Raw genomic sequence first — 25,495 nt, forward strand, 5'->3', positions numbered from 1 at the left:
CAGTTACTCACAACAGTTTCCATTATGTTGAAGGATGAACAGCACCACTGGTCCTCAGTAAAGAAGAGACCAGTAAGGAAGTGAAAGACTTCCATCACCTGTGTGCAGACAGCTGCTATGTTGATCCCCCCCCTTTTAAATTTACACCCCTATAAAATATTAAGGTTGTGCTCAACATAATTATCAGGTTGAAAGCTTTTTACTGCCCTGAGACACATGACAAACGGTGGAGAATATCATAGGCCGTAAAGCATACGGTACAGTAAAGCACGGAGGAATGTGTCCCTGGGCTGATGGGAACTGATTGATGGATGGACCTTTATACCGAGTTAGGAGTCCTAACAGAGTGGCAACATCAGACATCAAACCCTCATAGGGTTGCAGGCAAATACTTGACTAAACTACAGGACAGCTCAAAGGAACCCGGTTTTCAACCAAGGCTGCAGGGCTAGAGTAACTGAATCAACAAATCAAACAAACCCACTTGTTTTATTATGAATAGTTGATTGAAGTCAACTGTGAACTGACTGTGAACACACAGTGATTTCTCATTGGTCCGCTGTGAAGGTGATCAGACCAAGAGTGTAGCTTAGCAGATCTGTAGTATTAGACCCTGAGACCATGGCTCCAGTTTTCATCTGCTCAACCAATGAGAGACAACTATGGCCTCCTAACCGTCCATGAAGAAGAGGCATCTTTCAGGTGTTCATTGAATTGGCCGCTGGCTTGGCAATAAAAACTGTGCCATAAGAGGGAACCACATTTTTCAACCCCACTTTTCTGGCTGACTGGAGTCAGCATGCATGGAACTCGGTAGTTTGTCACTTTCATCTGGTTCCTGGTGGCCACAGTTTGGCCTTCAGCTACTTAAGGGGTTGATATTTCATGAGGTAGTATGAGTGTTTTAGCACAGAGCCATATCACCTAAACCTGACTGTGTGTGGTCTTGTTGGGCTGGCATTCAGAGATCAAAACTGTGTTTATGTAATACTTTATATTTAATTAATAAATAAAATTTTCCTGAGGAAAAGCACTTTCTAGTATTTACTGCTGTTTTCTGTAATTAAAATGTGAAAATGGTAAATACAAAATGTCAACAAAAGAGATGAAGGCCGATTAATTGGGAAAGCAATTTAAATTTTTTTTAATACTTTAGAACAGCAACAATATTCGGAGGAAGGATAACATTAATAAACCCCTTACTGTTGAAAAATGAGACCAAAGCTAGGCTGCCATTATCAAAAAGTGTCAGGGTGGTAATACAAGCATAATAAATGTTGTGCATTGCATAATATACATACCATTTTAGGGGAAAAGGACTTCCAAGAGCAAAGAAATGTTTAAAAATCATATTCAGTCGTGGGTGTACAAAACATACTAGCAAAGGATATTTGTAAAAATCTTTATAAAACAATATAACACTGAAAAAAATTGAAGTATAAATTAAGGTTCATAAACATAAATTGGAAATCAACAAATGGTAGCAATTTTGCAGAAATCCACAAACAAGGCGTGCAAAAAAAAAACAAACCGAAACATTTCACTCCACCACTTGTAATTAATGCAACGTAACATGAACGTATACTTAAGAGCTTTGGAACAATTATGCAGGAAATAAGATCAATTCACAACAGCGTTAAGATACACTGACATAAACTCTGAGATTTCTTGTGCATATGATGCAAAATTTTTTTCCCATAAATCGTATACACAGAGAAATACAAAACAGATATTATTGCTGTATAAAAAGAATATACAAGGTAATAACTTGAGTGGAAAAGTCACAGGACTCACAGGAAGCATCCTGCGTGTGCCTTCAGGACGCCCTATCGGTGGCCATATTTGGCAGTCCAGTCGGTGCGCCCATGGACAGGCTGGGCCAGGGGGCGTGGCCGTGGGCCAGGTGTGCTCTTGGTGGGGGAGGACAGGTAGGGCGATGTGCTCACCTGACTGCCCGACCTGCTCGATTTCCATGTTGCATAATCTGGGAAGAACGGCACAAGCATTTAATATGCAAGATGAACTCAAGGGTTTTTCAAGCACGAACTTGTAGACGGTGATAACAGAGTGCGTATACATATTTCCCCTTACACACGGACGTGCGCAGATGCTAACTCACTCGATACTGTTGAATCTAGGGGTGCTAGACGCACTCTTTGGCCTGATGACCCTGTCTCCTTCTTGTTCGCTGAGGGGACATATCCTCCTGTACGTGACCCTGTAACAGATTTTAAATTTACCATGAAAAACTTACATTTTATTTATTCTTTTTTTTACCTCATAAAAAGAATTCCTATGTAATGACTGCAAAATGGGTATGTGAAAACAGAGGCCTCAAAAGTTAAAAGGCATAGTTCAACCAAACAATGCTAGCTGTAATGCCATATGCCATCGTTTGCCCTGTAATCGGTTAGTTACAGCAGCACTAAATGACACCACACCCACCAGCTTGGTCTCTTACCATGGCTGCCTCTGGTAGGAAGGGTACCTCCAAACGGAACACTGCTGCTCCCCCACAGGCTGCTTCCACTCAGGTCCTTTGACACATTTACTGCTACATTCTTCTTGGTGCTTAACCCTTCCATATGAAAACACACATGATTCAGTCTAATGAACTGAGACCATTAAATGGAGTGAACGTTCACACTCGGCCCCTTCACAACTGTACAAATGTCCAATCCTCATCAACCATGTGAGAAGTGGTCAGCCTAACCTGGTCAACCTGTATCAAATACAGGGTATTTTCAATGTACAGTAATCTCAACTAAATCTGAGTGAGACCTTTCTGAATATACGTTTCACTCTGTACTCGACTCTCACAGCCAGAGGTGGGGACTCGAGTCACATGACTTGGACTCGAGTCAGACTCAAGTCATTAATATTAAGACTTTTGACTTGACTTGAAAAAATATTCAGAGAATTAGACTTGACTTGGACTTTTACACCAATAACTTGGGACTTGAATTGGACTTGAACCTGTTTACTTGCAAAGACTTGATTTTTTTTACCCCAAATCTAAATTTTAAAACACATACTAATATTTATAAAGTGCGCCCCATTAATTTCATTTCCGTCCTTCTGACGCAAACCGGTGTTACACCAGATTCTGTGACCGTCGAGTTTTGTGACCACAGGGGGCGCTATTTCACAGTTTCTGTTCAGAGGCACAAACGCTTTACGAATGCTACGTAAACTACGCTGATGCACTTTCTTTACTCGTTTTGTTGGTGTCCACGAGCCAAAATATGACAGATGTTTATATTTACATTTTATCATCTCTTAATTACATAAATGTACTTAAACAAGATTTACCATCCCCTCGCCATTGCAGTCAACAAAGAAATCATGAATGGGATGTACAGGTGAGCCTTTTTAACTGGGGTCACCAATTCTGACGGCAGCCATCAGAATATGTGACCCCACTGAATCTCCAGGTAACAATAGTACACCGTGACCCCACAATAACAGAAAACAATGAAAAAATAACCCTAACCTTTTATTAGTCTATATTTAAACATTTAATCCAAATGTTTAGAATAACCATTCGTAATGACAGCATCTTGCTTACGATGAAGCTTGCTATTTTCGTGTAAAATGACGAAACATTCTTGTTTAAGTACATTTATGTAATTATGAGAAGATAAAATGTAAATGATCTGTCATCTTTTGGCTGGCGGACACCAACAAAACGAGTAAAGAAACGCATCAGCGTAGCATTCGTAAAGCGTTGGTGCCTGTAAAAAAAAAAAGACTCGAAAGGACTTGAAATTCCAAGTTTCAGACTTGGGACTTGACTTGACGGTTGCCTGTCTTGACTCGAGACTTGACTTGAGTTGACTGTCTTTGCTTGAGACTTGACTCGGGACTTGAGGATAAAGACTTGGACTTACTTGAGACTTGCAAAACACTGACTTGGTCCCACCTCTGCTCACAGCTATCATTTCATTGCACTTTGATTGTGTTGGAGTGCAGAATAACCACATTTTTGTTACAGAGACAACAAATAAATAAAATAATTGTGTGTCTGCACTGTAACTCAACTCGCACTGTACTACACGTCTGTCAGCTCATATGGCCGGGAGCCTTTTCTGATGTGATTTATCACTGAAACCATGGTGACGGTTACCTGGTAAATATCTTGATTGTTTCAAGTAATGCTGTTTGGCTGAGGCGGTTCTGGAAGGTTCTTGAAATGGCAGCGCGTCATTGATGTTAGTTACTCTCTCACCCCTGACGTTGGATGGACTGAAATCCAAAACTTTTCCTAACCTACGTGGCGTAAAAGAAAGGTTACCAACATGCCTGAAGGAAGAGACGTTATACTTGAGATTTTCTGAGACCAAGTGACCAAACGACCTGCTCAGATTCCCGTCTCTCTGCCAGCGCTTGTCCCCGCCGACATGACTGGGTTTGTTCAGGGCGACGTCCAGGTCTTCTACGTCGTCCCAGTCTTCCCCCTTCAAGACCCCCGTGACGTGACCCCATCTCCTGCGGGTCCCTCTGGGCTTAGCCGCGTAGCTGGACACATTTGCCTTCTCTGGCTCTGATCTTAACTGAAACGGATATTTGGTTTTGTTTTGTTTGTCAAAATTTGCTAGAGCAAAGCTTTTAGCTTTCATTTCATTTCTACCAGGTTACTTTGTGTGTTAAAATGCAGGTTTTGTTATTAAACCTGTATTAAAACATGATGGCACGTTAAACATGAACGCACCAAGACATTTGCATGGACACATCTTCCTCACCTGACTCAACGGGACTTTATCATATATTAAAGGGAAACGGCTCAGCGGGGCTCTGTCCGTTTCCGAGTCCAGCCTGGCGGGGCCATGCGGTGGCCGTGGCTGTTGTGAGGGGTAGGCGAGGTTGGGCAGCGGCTGGATCTGCTGGAGTGGCCGCGCTGGAGAGAGGTGTGGCTGGGGGAGCTGAGGAGGTGGAGGGGGCTGGGGAGGCGGAGCGGGGCGGAGCTGAGGAGGCGGGGCATGGGTCAGGGGTGGGCCCAGGGGCGGGGCCAAGGCCTGAGGCGGTGTCCGCCTCTGCTCCTGGAGCTGCTGTGGTGTACCCAGCACCTGGCCGACGTGGAAGTAAGGGTAGCGCAGGGCCTGGAAAGGAAGAGCAAGGAGAGCAGAGCTGAGGAGAACCATGGCCCAAGAGGTTCAAGCCCACCGTCCGTGTACATGTGACATTTTTTATGTTTTCTATATATGAATGCAAAATTTTAAATCCCGACTTTACCCACCTAATTCTTATCCACATTCATGGCATCAATCAAGCCTAAAGGTCAATGCTTTAGTGAACGCAGTTTAGGCTGAACCTTTGTGATCATCTATTTAAATGTTTTGTTGCTTACCATCCAGGGATAAGGTTAGGTCAAGTACAATAAACAATAGGCAAAAGCTAACTAATGCTAATCAGCCTTAATTAACAGGCTAATGGTAATTAGAAATAACTGTCGCTGTACGGAGCTTGGTTGCAGTGGAAAACAACTCTATGAACAAATATTTTTCCATCTCTTGTATCCATTTTGAATCATGCCAGTGGCGCCCCCTGGTGCCCAGGACTATAGGCTGCAGCCTTGAGAGCACACTGGGATATTATGGCTTTGAATCTGCTGTGCTCCTCTGCCAGTACTAACCGTTTCTTTAGAAAGCAGACCTAGGTGGGGTCTGCGAGCAACAAGTGTCACGTTACGTCCAGTATGCTTGGTCTAGGTTTGACCCACAAACGGCTGCAAGTACCTGGCCAGCAGCCGGTCTTTTCTTGGGATCCCACTGCAGCAGGTCTCTCATCAGCTGGATGGCCTCTGTGCCGGCGTTGGGGATGAGGCTGGGCAGGCTGGTGGGCACACACTGGGGCCAGCGGAAGCTCATGCTGGTTGCTAGGTGGTAACCTTCTGGCCAGTCGCCCTAACAGGGCCGATAGCAGAGAAGAGTCACCGAACACCGCATGACAGGAAGCGGAGGGACTCCAGTCTCATCTGAACATGCGGTCGTTACCTTTTTGGGTGTTCCCAAGACCTGGCATATCTTGAAGATGGTGTCCACCTCACTGGAGCCGGGGAAGAGGGGTCTGAGTGTGTAGAGCTCGGCCATGATGCACCCTACAGCCCACTGGTCTATAGGAGAGCTGTAACTGGTGGACCTGAGAAGAACCTCTGGAGCTCGGTACCTAACAACGAGACACAATGCAAAGATGATGAAAATGAATATGTGGGGAATTTGTTTCTATATAGCTGGATGCGATACCAACCGATACCAATATATCGGATCCGATACAGATCTCTTGCATTTGGACATCACCGGATCAGATATACTTTCATTAAAAACCCATTGTGGTGCTGTGGTTGTGGTTTGGGTCAATGACTGTTGTGAACTTTTTTTCTGTGCCAGATTTATTATACATGCTATAATATTACAGATATGACATGAATATAATTGTTCAAAAAGCTGACTCAGTCTGACTCCAGAAACGTAAGCTATAGTTTGTCTGCGTTTGTCTCCCTCATTACTGAGTGCAGCTATAATTCTACATCAACCTAATGTTGATCATTCAACACTGATCTGTTTGAGTCCAGCTGTTTCTGTAAGCTTTCAGCCACCATTTCCCGTTTTCCTGAACATCGACTTCCTTCACTTCACAGCCATTGTGGAAATGTGGAAACAATGAATTTTTTTCATTTTTTTTAGCAGTCACTCAATAAACAAATGACAGTGGTCAGTGCTAAAATTGCTGTCTAATTGAAATGCGCTCACCGGAAGGCACATAACCTGTTCTCCAACACTGGCTTATCAAATGATAGCAATGCAAGATGTGACACACACAGATGACTACATGGATATTTGCATTTGAACATACGGGTTTAAATCATTCACGAGAAGAAAACTGTGCAGCTCAGCCTCAATCACATGACCTGTAATGTGCTGCTGCTATTCACTCTGGTCCTTTTATCAGGGTGGATTGTGTATTCCTTTAAAACTCTCATGATATCAGATACAGCATTTATTTTGTAAACTTAAAAAAATGATAATAAATATAAGCCATTATGTGGAACTGGACTGGAGGCACTTCTACTTTACAAAGTCTGAAATAATGTAAACAGATGAAAGGGTAAATGCTCCAAGTTTGGCTTTTGATGCAATGTGAGGGGCTACAATAGTGTCTGTAGTGGCTACAACCAATAAAGGGATGTTACACTGGCACTTTCATAACTTCTTACATAGCACATCATCTTTTGGATAGAAGCTCACCATCTGGTCGACACATAGTCGGTGTATGGAGGGCGCGATCGAATCTCTCTCGCCAGTCCAAAGTCAGCAATTTTCACAAGCTCAGGGCCCATGCACAAAAGATTCTCTGGTTTCATATCTCTATGGAAAAAGCCTAAGGGAAGAAAAGAAAAAAAAAAGTAATTATATTATACTTATTTTTTGTCCAGACCCTAATGAGCAAGCCTAATCTCTATAGACAGAGATTAGGAAGAAACCTTGGGAGGACCAAGACTCCATCCTCCACTGGGTGGCCCAGCAAGCAGTTTGTGCAAAAGACTTCACAATCGGACCCGCTTTCAGTTCAGGGCAGATACTTCCATAATGTGATCTAATAACTAATATTTGTTTCGGCAGCATGGTGACAGTTGTTTCTCAAGAATTTGCCTGACCACACATGACAACACCACAAGGCATGTTTCTGAGGGTTACGATACAGAAGTCCTCCCTTTCAAAAGACATCGGAGTCTTACCATGTTTGTGAATGAAAGCAAGTCCCTGTAGAATCTGAAACATTATATTCCTCACTGCAGACTCAGGAAAAAGGCATGTCCTAGAAAATCAGCAAAAATGTTTAGTAGGGTGCCAAAGGCAAGCCGGAACATATATAAAAACTCTTTTGTACCTCATGCTGTGCTGGCACTGAATGCCAACTGATTGTGTCTGGGTAGATTGTTCTTGATGTATTGTGATTGTATTTTTATTTATTGTGATTTTACTTTTATTGATATATGGTTATTGTTTCCTTAGTTGGTTGTACTATCTGATTATCGCGGTTGGTAGGATCCTAGTAACTGTTGCACTGTATTGTGTATTGTGTGGGCCCCCCCCCCCCCCCCTGGTACGTTGTTACTTGTACATTTCTTGAGAAGCCAAAGGCAAATTTCCACTTCGGTGGACAATAAAGTAAAAGTAAAGTAAAGTAACAATCAGCAAAGCAACTTGCAATGATTTCAATTAAAAGCAGTCAAGTAAATTCAATGCCCCAACCAGTCAAAAATGCTGGTTACCTTTCTTTCATTAGCTGATAAAGGTTCTCCTTCATGTATTCAAATACAAAGTAGAGGTGGTCATTTTCCCGGATAACCTCCTTTAGTTTGATGACATTGGCATGATTGAGTTTCCTCAGGGACTGAAAGCAAAAGGGATGTCATTATTAAATGGTACAGGAAAAGTAGCTCCAGTTTCCTCAGGGACTGAAAGCAAAAGGGATGTCATTATTAAATGGTACAGGAAAAGTAGCTCCAGTGTCCTCAGCAAGCCCATGCACTGGCACATTTCAGAGATAGCAGGGGTTCTGAAGAAGTACTCGTTATCAACAGATCTTTTGAAAAACCGCTGGACGGCCGACGCTACAGTCATTCTTCGTTGTATTTAATCTATACAGAAATGTTGCGTTCTGAACTACCACGCATTTTCATTAACCGGACCTGGACCAAATCACCCGTTTAGTCTCAGCAACTGTCTGAACTATATAAAATATATACTACAATACAGTGATATCTGACAGTGCTACCTGGAGGTTATTGTGATCATGAATTATGATTGCAGCAAGATTCAGAGGGAAAACAGAAACCAGAAGCACTCTATTTTGAAGACACACACAAGAGGCGTCTACTACCTTCACTGTGTTGCTTCACTTGTAGAAAGTGAGCGATTATGGATAAAGACAAGGGACAAGAGGTGATCATTAGATACATGTACAAATGGGTCGCTTAAGAAGAACTTTGCAAACAGTTCAAACACATTTTTGTGCATTCTGAGGCCCAGAAACACAAGATGCTGGAACACGAGCATTTATTTATCCTGAGTGGCCAAAAACTCCAGCATTGTTTTACCTTGACCTCTCGAAGATTCATGCACTCCTCCCAGGAATAGAATTTTCTTTTCATTCTGCAGAATACATACAAAGAAATTCAGAGCATGTAACATAACAGCACCATGTTGCAACAAATTTCTGTGTGCCTGTGTGTGCGCGTGTGTAGGGGCCTGAAACAATGCAACCCGTCACAGTGTTAGAAGAAAAAAGGGCCTTTCTATCCTTTGGTGATGCCAAACTGCACACAGCAGCTTGGAGCCACTCATTGTCAGGGCTATTTCATATATCTGTGTATTCTATTATGTGCATGGTGCCTAGCATGATAAGAAAATGAGCGTTGGAAGAGCAGTAATGACTGTACATGCAAAATTCCCTCAGAAAGAAATCAACCGGCTAATCAAGACTCTGATAACAGTTTTATGATTTTTGTCATGAGTGCATTTTGCAAAGTAGTTGTTGTCTCAGTACCTTAATTCATTTTTCTACTACAACATCCCGTGACTCATAACCTAAGTACATGAGTGCCATTAAATAAATGAGACACTGGGGAGAAGCCTAATGGGGTCTACAGATTACGCGTGATGTGCCTTTCACCGTGAACTCATCCGGTTTGAGCTAAATATAGAGCACAACATCGCAACTGTGGGTTTCAGCAGCCTGACAGATGTCTTAGTAATCAGTGAAATGTCCGGGCTTGACTTGAGTACTGAAGAAGATCTACACACATGTCTGTGATCCAAAGTAAACACGGGGTCTGGAAACTACTGGACTTGAATGCCGATTTACTACAAATGCACAATCAAATGAAAAGACACGTCGCCTTTAGAATAACGTTCAAAGGCAACACGCTGGGCTGACCGCCTGGATAACGCAGAGGAATCGCGCCTCACTCACTTCTTGATGGCCACAAGTTCCCCGGACTGCAGGCAGCGGCTGAGGGTGACCGAGCCGTAGGTGCCGTCGCCAAGCCTCCGCAGAACGGTGTACCTGTCCATGGCGGTACGGCTCTCAGCATGGTCCACGGGCCACACCGGCCGAGACCAGGGCCGCTCGCTGCGGGGCGGAGGGCGCCCAGATGGTGCGGTGGTGGAGGAGAGGGGCGGCTGCGCGGATCATGGTGCTACAGGCCTCCACCTGCGGGCAAACACGTCGACGTCTGCTTAAGATTTACGGCACATGAGGCACGACACTTGACCACTTAACACCGATACGGCTTTGTTTGTCTGCTCGGGTTCGTGTACCTGTGGTTTCTGAGGCGCTGCACATGCCGGACTGTCCGATATCGGCGTGTTGTAACCGCTGGGGAGGCGCAGCAGTCTGACTCACACCACAACAACACAGTGGGCGGGGCCAAATGGGGGCGGGGCCACACGCTCTTCTTCTGTTCTGAGTGTGAGCGCAACAATCGTTATTTAGCGATGTCGCCCCTAGCGGTTAAAGATGGGGGCGGCAGAATAACAGCGTCGGCTAGCCTTAGCTACTTACATGCTAGCCAGGAGTGAGAGCAACTCTGGCCCAACACTGCCGTGTAAGATTTAGACAAGATCTGTGCAAATGAATCAATAAAACTTCCAGTTAATAATAGCATAGCATAGATTCCACATGATTAGACTTTAGGTATCTTGCAAGCTAGCTAGCTAACCTTGACTAAAGTTTTATATTTTCTGTAGCTCGCTGTTTGCTGTTCAAATCTGTTCACTTTGTCAAGTGGTCTAGATGAGCAGTTTAGAGAGAAGTATTATTTTTGTGCAAGTCTTTATTTTGACACGTCTTATATTACAATGAGAACAAGATTATGGCCAAATTAACTAAACAGTTAGTTAACCTAGCTAGTTTTGGTGGTGCTAATGGCGTCTAAAGTGGTGTTGTTTTGCAGAGTCAGAGGACAATGGCATTTAATATTTCGAAAGGAAAGACTGTCGACGGAGTATGCCCAAGGTGCCCCAATCCTCAAATCGAGAATGAAATAATGAAACTCAGGAAGGAAAATGCGTACTTGAAAATGTCCCTTGATGAGCTTTCCCGCCAGAAGGGGGCGCCATGGGAATCTGAAAACAACACGGTGCTATTAGAGGTAAAGCCCGCGGGGCCCTGTCCAAGGGTTGTAGTGTTGATCTTGAATGAGAGAAGGACTTCAGTCTGATGCTCGCCCCATCACTGAAAGATCATCTATGTTATAGTAAACCTGGCCTTGATTATTACACTCAAGTTTTGTAATTAAAATTCTGTAATACACTTGCTTAACTATGCATGTATCTTCATTTTCCTAATTTTATTTTTGTTCTTTGACCTTCTAAGAGAATCCTTGCACTAGAGACATTAAAGGAGAGGAACTCCCAACAGATCTTAGCCAGAGATCAGGAGATTGCAAGTCTTAGGGAGCAGCTTTGTTCAGACAATGCCGAGGTTGTGGCCAGCCTGCAGGCTCAGCTGAACCAGCAGAAACTGGATGCAGGGATGAGGGAGAACCTATTCCAGTCCCTTAAACAAGAGACAGATGAGCTAAAGACCAAGTTAGTAGTCATGTCTGCTAAGTGCCAGGAGAACACAACTGAACCAACAAAGGTGGGTTATGCCACAGACACGCTGGACTCACGGACCACATTTGAGTGGTTTTACAGCTTGGCCACAAGATGGCAGCATTTTAACAGTCTTAGCCCTGAAAATGTATAAAGATTAAAGGACGGCTTTGTGTTATAAACATCATTGACATTATTATTTTGGGACACATTGTTGCAAACCTGACACAGGACAGCTTAAAAAGAAAATGTACATCTGTCTTGCAACTGATTTCCATTGAATATTTCAAAATCATTGCTGACCAAGCCTCTTCAATGTCACGCTCCACAGTGGACTATTTGTTGCAATCCCTATGCATCTTTCTTAAGGATGTCCAACAGCAAAATTAAAACACTGTTTCAATTCATATCAGATGTACTGCTGTTTACCCCTAAGAAAATGGAATCATCATAACAAGAGCTCAACTGTCTATAACAAAAGTAAAAGAGAGACGTTAGAAAGTGGAGCTCATTGTGGTCAGCAGTCTGCAATCGGCTTCCTTGCCCAGATGCCTTGAAACTATTCTGGAGTCTCACAATGTTGGTTTTATTACAGCAGTGCTTGCCTGATAACAGCAGCTCACACAGGTTAAACAACTCAAATGATACCTTATGTCAACTATTCCCACTGTTGAAGTTCCGTTTATAGATATATTCATTTAATTTAAGTTCACTGTTTTGGATAATGAGATTTTTTCATTTTGTGAACAGGATGGCTCCACAGACAGGAATGTCGCAGTCATCCAGGAGCATCTGAAAGATGTATGGTACTGCGTTACTGACTGTTTTCATTTATTACATAATCTCAGTGTCCTATTTCAGTATGACAGTAATGATCCTGCAGTCTGTGGAGCAAAAACCTTTACTGCAGGTACGTTTCCACAACAGCAAGTGTCATGCAGTGTCATCCACTTTTCTGATGTCAAGAAAGGCCTTGGAGAAGAACCAGCAGTGGCTCTCCTACGACCAGCAGCGGGAGGCCTATGTCAGGACGGTGATGGAGAGGATGCACCACCTAGAGCAGGAGCTCCGCCAGGCCAACGAAGCCCTCCAGCAGAAAGATGAGGAGGCCCGTTTGGAAGGTGAACGGCAGCTTCCATCAACCCTTAAGAAAAGTGTTTCATGGTTATGGAGAAATCCGGCACCAGACTTCCATTCAGATGTGGTGGTTAAACACTAACTCTTATTGTTACATATATAGGCACTGTTAAGCACACCTAGTAGGTGTTGTTAAAGCACCCATCTGTTGACTGGTACAATTTGTACTACTAGAGGGTGGTATACCAACAAAGGGGTTATAGTCATTAATTGTTCACTCAGAGAATGAACCTAGACATATCTAATTTCGTGTGTCTACAGTGTGTAGGTCTTTCTAATGAAGGAACTGGTGTGTATGCATTCATATTGTTATAAACACAGTCCAAAGGTATTACATCAGTTAAGTCAAACCAGTTTGTTTTCACAGTAGCACAAATGTGAACAGTGTTACTGTTTTTCAAACCAACACCAGAAACCTCCAGAAACCTTGGTCCTCCAGAAACCAACACCACCCAGGCTGGTCCTCCCAACATACACGCAAAAGCTAAAAAAAAACTGTAGCACTACTTATTCCACTCCATCAGACCTTCAAATTAACATTTACACGCTATTAGTAACCTATTTATAGACTATTTAAGATTTTTATTAATGATTAGTATTAATAATTATAGCTGTTATTAACTATTGTTTATAGCGGAGAAAAGCAAATGTATTGTGAAACAAAGCCTTGAATCGGAAGAAATCGCCTGCACATTTTAGGTATGAAAGATTTCAAATATGTACAGTACTGTCAAAAAGAAGCAGAAAGAGGATGGGTCTATGTAGCCTATGAAAATATATATAAGATTCATAGTGTTAAACTGGCCAAGCACTATCAATACTTTATAAGTCTAGTAAAAATACTTAGAATTCTATGAAGCTGTTGTTGACTTTATACCCAGGGAGTGTTTGGAGGGCCAACATACAACAGCAAAAATGGCCTTACGTTATGTTAACCCTAATCACGCTTCATAATTTGATTTTACTCTTTGCAATCAAAAATACGTCCCATGATATCAGCTTATACCTCTAGCAATAGTGTTAGGAATGTTCTAGGAACAGTGATAGGAATGTACCCACTGAGGATTAATTCTGTGTCCAAAAAAACTGCTTCAATTAGCTTCAATGCTAAAGTTTCAATGTAGCTTTGCAGCGCATGTTGCTGTAGCAAATAACTCAATTCAATTATTTTGAGTTTTTGGAACGGAGAACCTTTAGTTTCCACCAACTCTAATTTAACAGACCTGGTTTTATTGCTAAACATGCTTTCCGGGACACCACTAAGAAACACGAGATGAGGTAAAAATTCAGACAGAGGGTCAGCCACAACAGCAAGGCAAATGAAGGCAAGGAAGACAAAACCATACAGGATTCAGTATAGCCTGATCCCTCAGACTAAACCAAACCAAAAGGTAACAACAAAAGATGATGTTGCAACAAACATGCATGAAACAAGAGCTTAAATCCACAGGGGTTGATGAAACAGTAGGTAATAAGTGGGAGACTAGTAGGCAGGGAAACTAGCTCTGATAAGGGGGCAGAGAGGATCATGGGAATTGGAGTTCTTAGTGTAGGGAATGAATGAGAATGGTGTGGATCAAGAATGAATGAGGATCAAGCATAACACCCCACATTATTTCTTACATTGGCACAATCCCTTCAGACACAACAATATTTTACCAATAGTAACAATATTTTTCCCATGTGTTCAAGTACCATGTATGTTCTGGAGGTAATTATGCTATGAACATGGTGTGCTAGCTCTGTACCATGAAGAGTCACTTCAACATCACGCGGAGCTGCTGCGCTCCACCCGTGCCGATCTGGAGGTGGAGCGTGAGAAGGCCAAACACCTTGAGGAGAAACAGCGGGAGGCGCAGAGGCGGTCTGAGGAGGAGAGGAGGCGTGCAGAGGACGCCCTGGAAGACGCCCACGCCAGGCTGGAAGAGGAGAAACTGAGGTCCTCGGTGCTTCTGGAGCAGGTAGCAGTCGTCGGCAGGCCGACGTTTTCTTACCGACTTCGCCAGAGTAAATAAATCCAGGAGCGACGAATAAAAGAAAGCAAGACAATGAAAGCCTTAAACGGCTAAGAGCTCTGAGGGGATAGAGTTGGTGTAACTGGCCCCAAAACCCCCGCTGTGTTTGGCTGAGTTAGCCAGGAGATAAGCAGTTCAGATGAGGATTTGTGTTTGTTTGAGGGTGTTCAGCGTAAGATCGCAAAGTTGACTCGCAGCCCGGGCCGCGGTCGTGCTTTTCAGTGAACTCAGTGAAGCATTTAGTAAGGAAGCTTGTGGGACGTAGCTAAGCCAAATCACGCTTTCAGTGACCTGCTGTTGTCGTTGGCCAGCATACCGGACTGTGTTTACAGTGCAGGTGCACCAACTCTAGGGACGCACCTGATTAATGTCACTCTCCTCAAGGTGAACCACTTCCAGAAGGTTATCCTGACTCAGCAAGATGACGAGAATCGGATGTCTGTTTTAGAGCAGCAGGTATTAATGGACACTAGCCCATAATCTCCCTCACCATCTCCTCAAGGGCTTTACTTAACAATTTAAAGCCTGAAGTAAATCAGAGATTATTTCTAATCCACATAAAATTCAGTAACACTCTCTAATGCAGTCATTGACTAGCCTGTGTGGGCTTATGCCCAAGGCTGGATTAAAATAGACTCTGGTTAGCCATCAAATGGGTTGGTTTACTATGAGTGTCTACACACTTAAATTAGACCTATAGGCAATTAATGTCTATAATTACTCATCACCCTATTTAAAGATTTATTTGACTGCTGAAGATGTTATAACATGCCTGTTCCTAAGGGCAAATCCATTAGAGGACCAGCTTTTGTTGAATGATAACTGATCAGCATCTTTTAGAATGCCTTTCCCAGTTATTAGCTGTGTTACTGGTTAAAAAGCTGTGAAATTACAAAGACGTAAATTTAAAATGTGAATTAAGTGAACGTGTCGTACCCATCTGTTGTACGACAGCATGACATTTATTTATTTGTCCACCCACAGATTCAGGTGTCTGCCAAAGATCTGGAGGAGGAGAAGCGTGATAACCACCATCTCCAACGGCATCTTCACAAAGTTCTGAAGGAGCTGCGGAAAGCCAAGGACAGAGCGGCCAGATTAGAAGGCGAGGTAAGAAACGCGCTGGCAAGGCCCATCTGCCACATGGGCTGAGAAAAATCCGAGCGTGAACTGACAAACCCTGTGCATTGTGGGTGGCAGAAGGAGCGGGCCGTGATGCCTTCGTCTCACAGTGCCTACACCGGAGTGGAAAGAGCAACTACGGGAGGTCTACGGAGCCGCGAGTCCCCTACAAAAGCACATGGCCTGCTGGACGAGAGTTTTCTGGAGTGCCCCAATTGCCGAGCTCAGTATCCAACCAGTCGTCATAGAGAGCTGCTGATGCATATTGACCAGTGTCTTGAGTGAAGCCCTGTGCCTCTGCTACCAAACGATCTGTAAATATGTTATTGAGTTTGAGTTCACTTTGCTTTCCAGCTGACTCCTTTTGAAACCCACAGCCATATCTGAAGAGCATTTTGTTTCATTGTCTTTTGATTTTAAGTCAATAAAAATAATTTTGATGACTTAAGAGTTTGGTTGGTTCTGCCATACAGATCAGATGCTCAAATTACATAAGCAAACCTTCGTCAAATCAAACCCTCACTAATGTAGTCTCACTGGGGAGTGGTGACACCCAAAAGATGTTTCTGATTATTGGAGGCCTCAAAAGAGATTTCTGTTATATTGCTTACAAAAACTTGTATTGTCTACAAGGAGATAAAAGATTTCAGCAGACAGTGTGTATTTGTATATATGTGTCTAAATCTGTTTTTAACCAGAAAGTGTTCCTTGATTGATCTCAAAGTAAACAGGCACATTTGCTTATGACGAATGTTGATCGAGCCGTTTGTTATGTATGCTGTAGATTGGCTGCTTGAGTGTACTGTGCTACTGTCATCAGCATGTTTGCCAACTAATGATCATTACACTTTAAATGAGTCAACCACTATGACCTAGTTTGTAAAAGTATAAGCAACTTGTATTCAGAATAAAAGCAAACAAACCAAAAAAAGTTGTAAAATTCCAAAGAGCTATAGCTTTCATGGTGACAAAAATAGTTTTAGAAATGCACTCTGAAAATTATTCTGTTTCCAATGAACAGTGAAACATTAATGAGTTTACCTAACTGATGTTGAATAACTAGCTAGATTTTAAAACGTCACTGTTGTCAAGGAGGTTCCCATTGCATATATCACTCATATCACTAATATGTAGTAAAAGGCAGCAGTTACAGAGAAGTAAAGAATAGTGTGTAGGTCAGAAGAGGCGTGGTCACACCACAAGGGAGTCATCCAGTGTGACAAACTTCTGAAAGGAACCCGAGTCTGAAATTCAAGTCAGAAAGGCAGGATGTTTTTCTCACCAGACCACAAGTCCAATTCCCTTCAACTCCACGTGCAGAACTTTTCTCACTTCCCCTTCTTCTCTGAGCTCCGGCCTTCTCACTGGTTAGTAACCGTTTTTGAAACTTTGGTACTGCTGACCATCTTCCTGGTGTCAGTGGTCGGCAACGTCAGCGCGCTCGTTAAGGTGCCCCGTGTGAGGCGGCTTGCTGACCACGCTATCTTCACCTTCAACCTCTTCCTGGCCGACCTCCTGTTCGTCAGCACAATTCCGTTCATCATCGCCGTCAGGTGGACCAAGGCTTGGATGCTGGGTTCTCCCACCTGCCAGGTGGTCATGTACTTCATCAGCTTGAGTGGCACTGTGTCCATCACCATGCTGGCTGCCATCAGTGTTGATAGGCTGCTGGCCATCTTGAAGATGGAGGCCACTCCCAGTTTGAATCTCAGAAGATCATCTGGAGTGTCGCTCCTCATCTGGCTCTTCTCGGCGGTCACACTGTTGCCTCTGTCTGTCTTCTCCAGGGTGGTACCAGTCATCTCTCACGAACAGGTTGTTGTGGTTTTCTCTAGCTGCTTTTGCATTTTTGCATTTTTTGTCCTATCAATTCGAAATCGGTTGCTGTCGTATAGCACTGTGTTTTTGCTTACAGGAAGAAATACTGATCTGCACCCTTATGTGGCCACATTTGATGGGTGAGATCGCATGGAATGCCATCTTCATTGCATTAGGATTCCTGCTCCCGGGCACAAGCATTGTGATCAGTTACAGCAAAATCTTGCAGGTAAAAGGAAAATGTGTTTCCAGAGTCCTGAGATCAGTGTGGTCCATGTGTCAGCCACATGTCTGTGTCCAGCATTGCCAGAGAAGAGATGGAACCAAATTATAATCTTATCAAGTTTATTGTGTGCTGTGGATGTATTTTTATCATCCTGGATTTTATATGATGGTTTATATGATCTTTCTGGTAAACAGTAAAAGGAGCAGCTTATCATAGCGTTTCCATCTTATCCTTGTTTATCATTTTATTGATGGACATAGCCACTTATCCCATGCAAAAAGGGGACAGATGTCAAGATGGTGAGCTTGACTGCACACTTATAGCCTGACTGTTACAATAGGGAATAGGGACAGGCACATATGCTTATTCTCTATTTAAAATGTAAAATTGGGAACGAGAAAACAGCTATTCTATAAAATAATATCCATTATACTTAATCCCATATATTTTCACAGACATTATTTTAAGGATTTCATTAAGATACTGAATTGCTTCCTTTTTGTGAACACAGATAAGGCAGCACTCAAAATGGTCACTTCAGACTGCCTCTCCACAGAGCCATCCTCAACCATGCACAGTGTCCAGCAGTCCATATAGCCGTCCCCAACCATGTGCGGTGTCTAAGCAGGATTACAAACTGTTCCGCACTCTCCTCGTGCTGGTGGTGTCTTTCTTCATCATGTGGACCCCCATCTTTGTTGTGACCTTTCTCATCCTTATACGTAACTTCCACGCCAATCTCCCCATCACCTCCTCAGTCTTCTTCTGGGTGGTGACCTTCACCATGGCTAACTCAGCCATCAACCCTATCCTCTACAGCGTTTGCCATTTGAGGAATAGTTGGCATAAGATTTGTTGTGCCAAAGGAACAAACAGAGATTAATTTTTGTATGTAATATCTGGAAAATTTGGGTTTTTACATCTTTAATGTGTTCCTGTGTCGTTTGCTTTACATATATTGCATGTTGCCTTGCACTATGCTTTGTACTATATATTATCATACAATTATGTATGAATATTTGGATTCAGCTTTAATTCTGTGTATGTAATTAAATGTCAAGTATTTATGGCATTTACATAAGTTACAGGTACCACTGACAGGATAATTCTGAGAGCTGGGCTCCTGATTAGCTTGACTGATTATTGATGCTCATCTTTTTGATAACCAAAATACCAAACTCATTCAAGATCAGTACAGTTTCTGACAAAAGATGTAATGTTATACATACTGTAAAAAGCAGAGGTGGGGACTCGAGTCACATGACTTGGACTCGAGTCAGACTCGAGTCATTAATATTAAGACTTTTGACTTGACTTGAAAAAATATTCAGAGACTTAGACTTGACTTGGACTTTTACACCAATAACTTGGGACTTGAATTGGACTTGAACCTGTTTACTTGCAAAGACTTGATTTTTTTTTACACCAAATCTAAATTTTAAAACGCATATTAATATTTATAAAGTGCGCCCCATTAATTTCATTTCCGTCCTTCTGACGCAGACCAGTCCTCTGCTTTTCCATACTCTGTACGTGTGTGTGCGTGAGCTGCAGCACAACCAATCAAATGGGGGGTTGGCGAACGTAAATTTTTACCGGGCGGGGTGTAAAATGGACACAAATTAAGTATTATATCGCGATCGATCGATCGCCAGGGGTTGGTGCCAGAGCGAACTAGTAACTCATTGAATCATAGATGTGGATCAGAGGTAAATAAACTAGATTTTTTCCGTCGTGAGAAATCGGACGTGTGGCGTGAGAGCGTGTGAAGACGGTCAAATGCGTGTGTCTCACGCTCAATGCGTGAGAGTTGGCAACCCTGGGTTCTGTATCTGAACTCGGGGAAGAGAGCCTCTCTCTGTCACCATCATAATATCCAGTTCTATCTCAGCATGGATTGTGTATTTGAAGACATCTACGTCGAGAAAAAAATATATTGACAAAAGTGGAGCGAGTTTTCAGCTATGGGGACATCATTCATCATGCACAAATGACATACAGACTTTTGGCCAGGAAATGCAATGCAGAATAGTTTACTGAAATGTCTAAAGTTGCAGATTCCTGTTAATTGTTCAGTTCTTATATTTGTTTGTCTTGTGTCACTCACACATGTTCTCCAAGAAACCAGATAAGAGAAGAGAGGGAAAATGCTGTTATGGTTCTTTGTATTGTACTGTGAAAATATCAGCACTTTTTATTTGAACATGGAGTTCTACTTATGACTTTTTCACAGAATATTTATTTCTGGAAAATTGTAGTTTAAAGTATGAATATTTTTGCAGCTAAGTTTAACAAATTGAACTGTGCAATAAAGAGGTGTAATTTTAATTTTTTTTAATACTTCGTGTTTTCAGTTGCACATGTTTTATCAAGATTTGAGGAGAATACAGATTTTAAAAAGAACGCATGTCTATTATTTACATTTAAAATATACCTGCAACATTGGTAAAAAAAAAAAAAAAGACTCGAAAGGACTTGAAATTCCAAGTTTCAGACTTGGGACTTGACTTGACTGATGCCTGTCTTGACTCGAGACTTGACTTGACTTGAGTGTCTTTGCTTGAGACTTGACTCGGGACTTGAGGTATAAAGACTTGGACTTACTTGAGACTTGCAAAACACTGACTTGGTCCCACCTCTGGTAAAAAGCATGGAAAAAATATCAATCACAGATGTTCGCACAAATGTTCTTGGTTTGGTTCAATTTGATTGTTTCTGCAATGTCTCTTTATTCTTTGAGTTAAGACACTAAAACACTGCTGGCACAGGGAAGGGGTATGTAGAGTAATGGCTGAACGGGGGCAACATGAGGCAATCATACATTAAAAAAACATTTAAAACACATTTTGGTAATGGCACGCCCTATTAATTGAGGCCCCAGAATGTTTTTGTAGACCACTGATGCCAAGTGTCAGCAGACTTGAGAGGTGATGAGTTTTTTTTATGTGATTGAGAATGTAGTTGCCCTATATTTGCAAACTTTGGGTTTTTTTTTTTTTTTAATGGTGGGAATGAACAGGATTAACAGGATTAGAAAGCTCTGGGCCTCCTGGCATGGGGTTCTGTCCCCTAGTCCTCGATAATTCTTCAGATTCCCATTCTCAATAATCCTGAGAGCAGCGTATTGGTTTCCGGTGTTCATAAGAGGTTGAGGGATGTCCTCCTCAAGGCTCTGAGCCACTGAGAGCCAGCTCCTCTTTCCCTCCTCCATTTTCATAACACCTGTTTGATGTTCCTCTGCCTGTGGCAAAATACCAAGGATCCATGGCAACCAAGATACCATGGAGATTTCCATATAAAACAGCTTTCAAATTGTCAGCAAATCTAGAGCAAGGAAATAAGTATAATATAGAGTATGTATATTTTTTTCCTTTAAAATAATGTTTTCCACATATACTCTACAGTTGAGTTATCAGTAAATACTGATATGCTACAAAATGCAATCAAAAATAAAATAGCTTATATGTGATTGTACTCTTACAGGCGCAATAACGTCAGTGACTTTCACCAAGAACTTTCTGTCAGTGCCCACACTGAATGGCAAGGATCCAACTGCCGTTGTCATGACAGTAAACAAGCACGGAGACACCAAATTCTCTAAATCTAACAAACATGTCATCTAATCTGAGATTTGATCTACATATTTTTACATATACATATTCTTTATACATGTTGAGTAATTTACTGGAGCCAAAAAAATGGAAACCTCTCTGTTGAGGTGTTACTATATACTATACAACAAAGATTTACTGTACTGAAATCATCTTTACTTTGTAGGAATGTTAACACTTATTGCACTGATCTCTTTTTCATGTTGATATTTTGATATTTAAGAAATCTATAAGGATTTTAATCTTAAGGTCTCTCACATATCACAGCCTATTTATCACTGAATGCTAAAATCCCCTTTTTATTATGACTGAATAGCAGGAATGGAATTTTCTTACTGGGAAAACTGGCACAGTTTACTACACACTGGCATGGACTTGTTTTTAATCTTGCTGAAGAAGCCATGGGTAGCTGGCAGAGAGAATATAAATAGTTTGCAAATACTAGCAATGCCAAGTCTGCCTGCTGAATCTTCCTTAGCTTGAAGAGCATAGGAATATTCTAGAAGCAGCTGAATTGGTTAAGCCAGTCTAGAAGCATTTTAGTTTTTACACAAAAAGATGTTCTGAGCCCATCAGCTTAACAGGAAAATTGGCTTGGTTCCTCCAGGGCCGGCGCCACGGGGGGGTGAATGGGGGCGTCGCCCCCTCAGGCGAGGTGTCCCGCCCCCTCAGTGTAAAAAATAAGACCCATTTATTTTACAACAATCGCTACGCACCCCCCCCCCCCCCCCCCCCCCTTCAACAACTTACGTTTGCCCCCCCGAAATTTTCTGACGCCCCCTCACTGTATATGTTCTGGCGCCGGCCCTGGGTTCCTCTTTAATGCAGAGTGGTAACTTGAAGAAGCATTACACGGCTTGAAACCCTTTGCTATGGTTGTTGGTGGCTTTTGTCATGACATGGGCCACAAATACACTAATGACCTGTAACCAGACACTAAGTAAGACTCAACACTGTGTTATTGAATTATTGAAATGTTTTATTATTATGTATAAGAATTCATGAATTAGCCATGTTTGCATCATAATTTAAGGCTACTGCACCTAGATAAAATGCCGCCAGATCTAGGTTCTTTTTGGGTATTCACATTATGTCCTAAATTCATTTAGTTTGACACAATCGACCAAGGAAATATTGACAGCCCTTTTTTCCCAGTTTGATTTCATGTCTAGTCTGGATTATTCCTATACATGCACTTCTCCGCCTCTTTACTGTAGGCCCCGATAAAAGTCTGAATGTCAGCTGTTCCGTAATCACATTCTCAGCAGTATTTTAGAGTTTGGGGGCAGCCTAACTGATATCCAGGATAACGTGGTCGATTAATGACTCTAAATGTGCTCTAAATGGAAATGGTGTGGTCAGTTTCCATCTCTGATCTTGCTAATGTGTATATAGGTTTATGTGACTATTTTAATCCTTTATTAGAGACTATTAATAAGTGTAACCAAGTGGAAAGAAGGCAAAAACTGATTAAAGGGACCTTTCCATTTCAAATAGTGAAATAATATGTGAATATTGTTAAAGTTTAAAAATACACTGTTCACACCCACAGTCAATCCGGACCATATATGGAATGTCTAAAAACAAAGTTTCTCTGATGTCGTGAGATGAAACACAACCTTTAGCATTTTACCCTCAGTCACTTGCAATTTCAATGCAGTTATAGGGTATGTTTCAGCTTTGAGAGCTTTTTGACTTGAGGCATACAACAGAAGACAACCAATCAGAACAAAGCTCAATCATCTTTCATCCACCTTAAAGGCACATTAACATAAACAGACTGTTATTCTAAGGAATAAAGAGGGTGGAAAATATTTGAATAAAAAGGAATGATAATGATGTAAGTGGACATCAAGGAAAAACATGTTTAAAGCTAATAAATGAGCCCTAACAACACCATAAATGAGCAGTTTGTCAAATCACAGGCATTGTGAGAGCACAGACTTTCTTTTCGGGTGTGGCGTGCAGGTATTTTACTTCACTAATGTCCCAAAAACTGTGACAGAAATTAGCAGTAAACAAACCGCAAAAGGTTTGTTTAAGTCACTCAGAATGGAAGAGGTCTCAGAATGGAAGAGAGGAGTGTCTTTGTTTTTGTTAAAGCCATTGCTCTCTTTCTATCCACCCAAAAACTGTTCTCTTCAATTCTTCATTCTTCTTTCATTTGTTTCTGTCACTCCACCTTTCCTCTCTTTTTCTCCTAATGTCCTCAGGTGTTGGATCTTTGTCATGTTATTTCTCCAGAAACCCTTTACAGCACTGTGCAATTCTGACTATTTGTCCATGTTTCACTTCAGAACACTGCACATACTCTCTGGAATCCTCGTCGTAGCTTATTATGCCTGCTGGTTGCTGTTTATAAGGGGCACTTGGAGTTGTGATTCCTAAACTGGAGGAGTGGCTCCAACAGATCCCAGGAATGACAACATCGACTTCAGTCCAGAAGAGCGCCGTCCTGGGAACGGCAAAAATACTGCACCACACCCTCAAACTCCCATGGCCCCTGGCAGAAGGCTCGAATGTGAGAACAAAAAATATGACCACCCACTGGAGGGGTAAGACAGGAATACATAGGAGGGAAAGTGAGGGAGTATACTTGGTCTTACGTTTGTTGAGAATTTATCAAAATGTTGTTGACAGGAAACAAGGAAGAATTTCCTTAACTATCTCATGACCTCATCAATGACGATGGAAGTGAATTCCAAGACAAATATAACAAAATTAGTTATGGGTCATATAACAGTTGTAGTTCCAATAACCCATTCAAGCTGCTAATGATAAATTAGAACATTGTTTTGCACTGGTATGAACATTTTTGACATATCTGCCTTTAATAATCTTTCAACAAAATAGGATATAATTGGCTTTAATGTTTGAACTTTTAGTAACAGAAAGTCACTCCAGTATTATCCACAGTATAGTTAGTGCCCCTAGAACACAAAAGAATTCCTTAAAAATGACTGCTTTGAAGGCACAAGCCAAATGAGTGTATAACCAAAGAAAGCTCGCCGCCTACAGGAGAGAGCGGAGATGACATCTCTTCCTTATTATGAAAATAAATGCGCTATTGTCAGCGTAGGAAACAAAGATGTTACTTTGTAAATGGCCAATGAAGAATCTCAGGAAAACTCCCCTTGCCCTTTACATTATCGCGTGGTCTCCAGTCTGTACTCTGCATGACAAGTTTTACCAGAACTGTCTACGGGACCAGAGTAAATAAAATGGATCAATCTGAAGCCTGACCTTTCTTCCCGCACGAGCACACTAGCAGTGCATCAAATTCAAATGAGCCTTCAGCCTAAAAAAACTCCCCTACTCTGACCACAATTCAGTTTACATTTGTATTTGGATTATTGCAAAGTATGATGTGGAACATTTTAAAATTGATAGTCACTAAACAATGTAAATATGCCACTAAACACTGCTGGAAAACAGACCCCCAGACCCAAAAGAAAGCAGATTAAAATCCTATCCTGAGCACATTTTAGTCTAATAAACATTTTAACCAATTTCTTTATTTTCACCCATTTGATTTAATGACGATATTTTAATTTACGACAAAAAGTAATTCTGGAATCAAAAGTGTTTAACCAACCTAAAACACTTGTTTCCGGTGAGCTATCAAGTATTACATAAGTCAAAATGTTGCAGGCACAGTTCGAAAGGGTACTATAATCCCTTCTAAAAACCAAAACTGCATCAAATGTGCCTTTTTTCTAAGCTTTTGACGTAAGCCAATTCATTATTTTGTAGCACCTGTCAAAATCAATGTGGCCCAACCCAGTGGCAATGAAAATAGATTATCATAAACTAATCGTGAGCCACGCTTAACATTATAATTTGCAAATTAATCAACGAGAAATTCATTTATTCACTTCACAATAGAGCTACGCCACTTTATGTCCTACTGTTATTTTCCTACGCACCGACCCTCCTAACCACTGATGGGAAATAATTATTAAATTC

The 25,495-nt window shown here is 41.8% G+C and overlaps 3 protein-coding genes across 6 annotated transcripts; 2 read left to right on the plus strand and 1 right to left on the minus strand.

Annotated features, from left to right (window-relative positions):
- Nucleotides 1-1,116: 1,116 nt before the first annotated feature.
- LOC143518703 (serine/threonine-protein kinase ICK-like) lies at nt 1,117-10,460 on the minus strand. The gene is made up of 14 exons (XM_077011395.1): nt 10,323-10,460; nt 9,976-10,215; nt 9,101-9,155; nt 8,273-8,394; nt 7,736-7,815; nt 7,245-7,377; nt 5,994-6,165; nt 5,736-5,903; nt 4,743-5,099; nt 4,357-4,553; nt 4,127-4,269; nt 2,462-2,578; nt 2,120-2,218; nt 1,117-1,984 (listed from the first exon to the last, which is right to left on the minus strand). The coding sequence occupies exons 2-14, from the start codon at nt 10,074-10,076 to the stop codon at nt 1,827-1,829; spliced, it is 1,902 nt and encodes a 633-aa protein (XP_076867510.1). The 5' UTR covers nt 10,077-10,215; nt 10,323-10,460; the 3' UTR covers nt 1,117-1,826.
- LOC143518708 (centrosomal protein of 55 kDa-like) lies at nt 10,460-16,754 on the plus strand. Of its 4 annotated transcripts, none has more exons than XM_077011436.1 (9): nt 10,460-10,609; nt 10,958-11,155; nt 11,380-11,646; nt 12,351-12,401; nt 12,571-12,721; nt 14,478-14,698; nt 15,137-15,208; nt 15,737-15,862; nt 15,956-16,753. In XM_077011436.1, the coding sequence occupies exons 2-9, from the start codon at nt 10,970-10,972 to the stop codon at nt 16,157-16,159; spliced, it is 1,278 nt and encodes a 425-aa protein (XP_076867551.1). In that variant the 5' UTR covers nt 10,460-10,609; nt 10,958-10,969; the 3' UTR covers nt 16,160-16,753. The 4 variants fall into 4 exon arrangements, with proteins under 4 accessions (XP_076867551.1, XP_076867525.1, XP_076867542.1 ...); XM_077011410.1 differs by having other exon boundaries at nt 15,737-15,861; nt 15,949-16,753; XM_077011427.1 differs by having other exon boundaries at nt 15,953-16,752.
- A 389-nt stretch (nt 16,755-17,143) lies between these two features.
- LOC143473963 (free fatty acid receptor 4-like) lies at nt 17,144-20,428 on the plus strand. The gene is made up of 3 exons (XM_076971570.1): nt 17,144-17,689; nt 17,790-17,921; nt 18,430-20,428. The coding sequence occupies exons 1-3, from the start codon at nt 17,144-17,146 to the stop codon at nt 18,799-18,801; spliced, it is 1,050 nt and encodes a 349-aa protein (XP_076827685.1). The 3' UTR covers nt 18,802-20,428.
- Nucleotides 20,429-25,495: the final 5,067 nt, after the last annotated feature.

Source organism: Brachyhypopomus gauderio, chromosome 1 (genome assembly GCF_052324685.1).
Source record: "Brachyhypopomus gauderio isolate BG-103 chromosome 1, BGAUD_0.2, whole genome shotgun sequence".
In the NCBI taxonomy this organism is placed as follows: domain Eukaryota; kingdom Metazoa; phylum Chordata; class Actinopteri; order Gymnotiformes; family Hypopomidae; genus Brachyhypopomus; species Brachyhypopomus gauderio.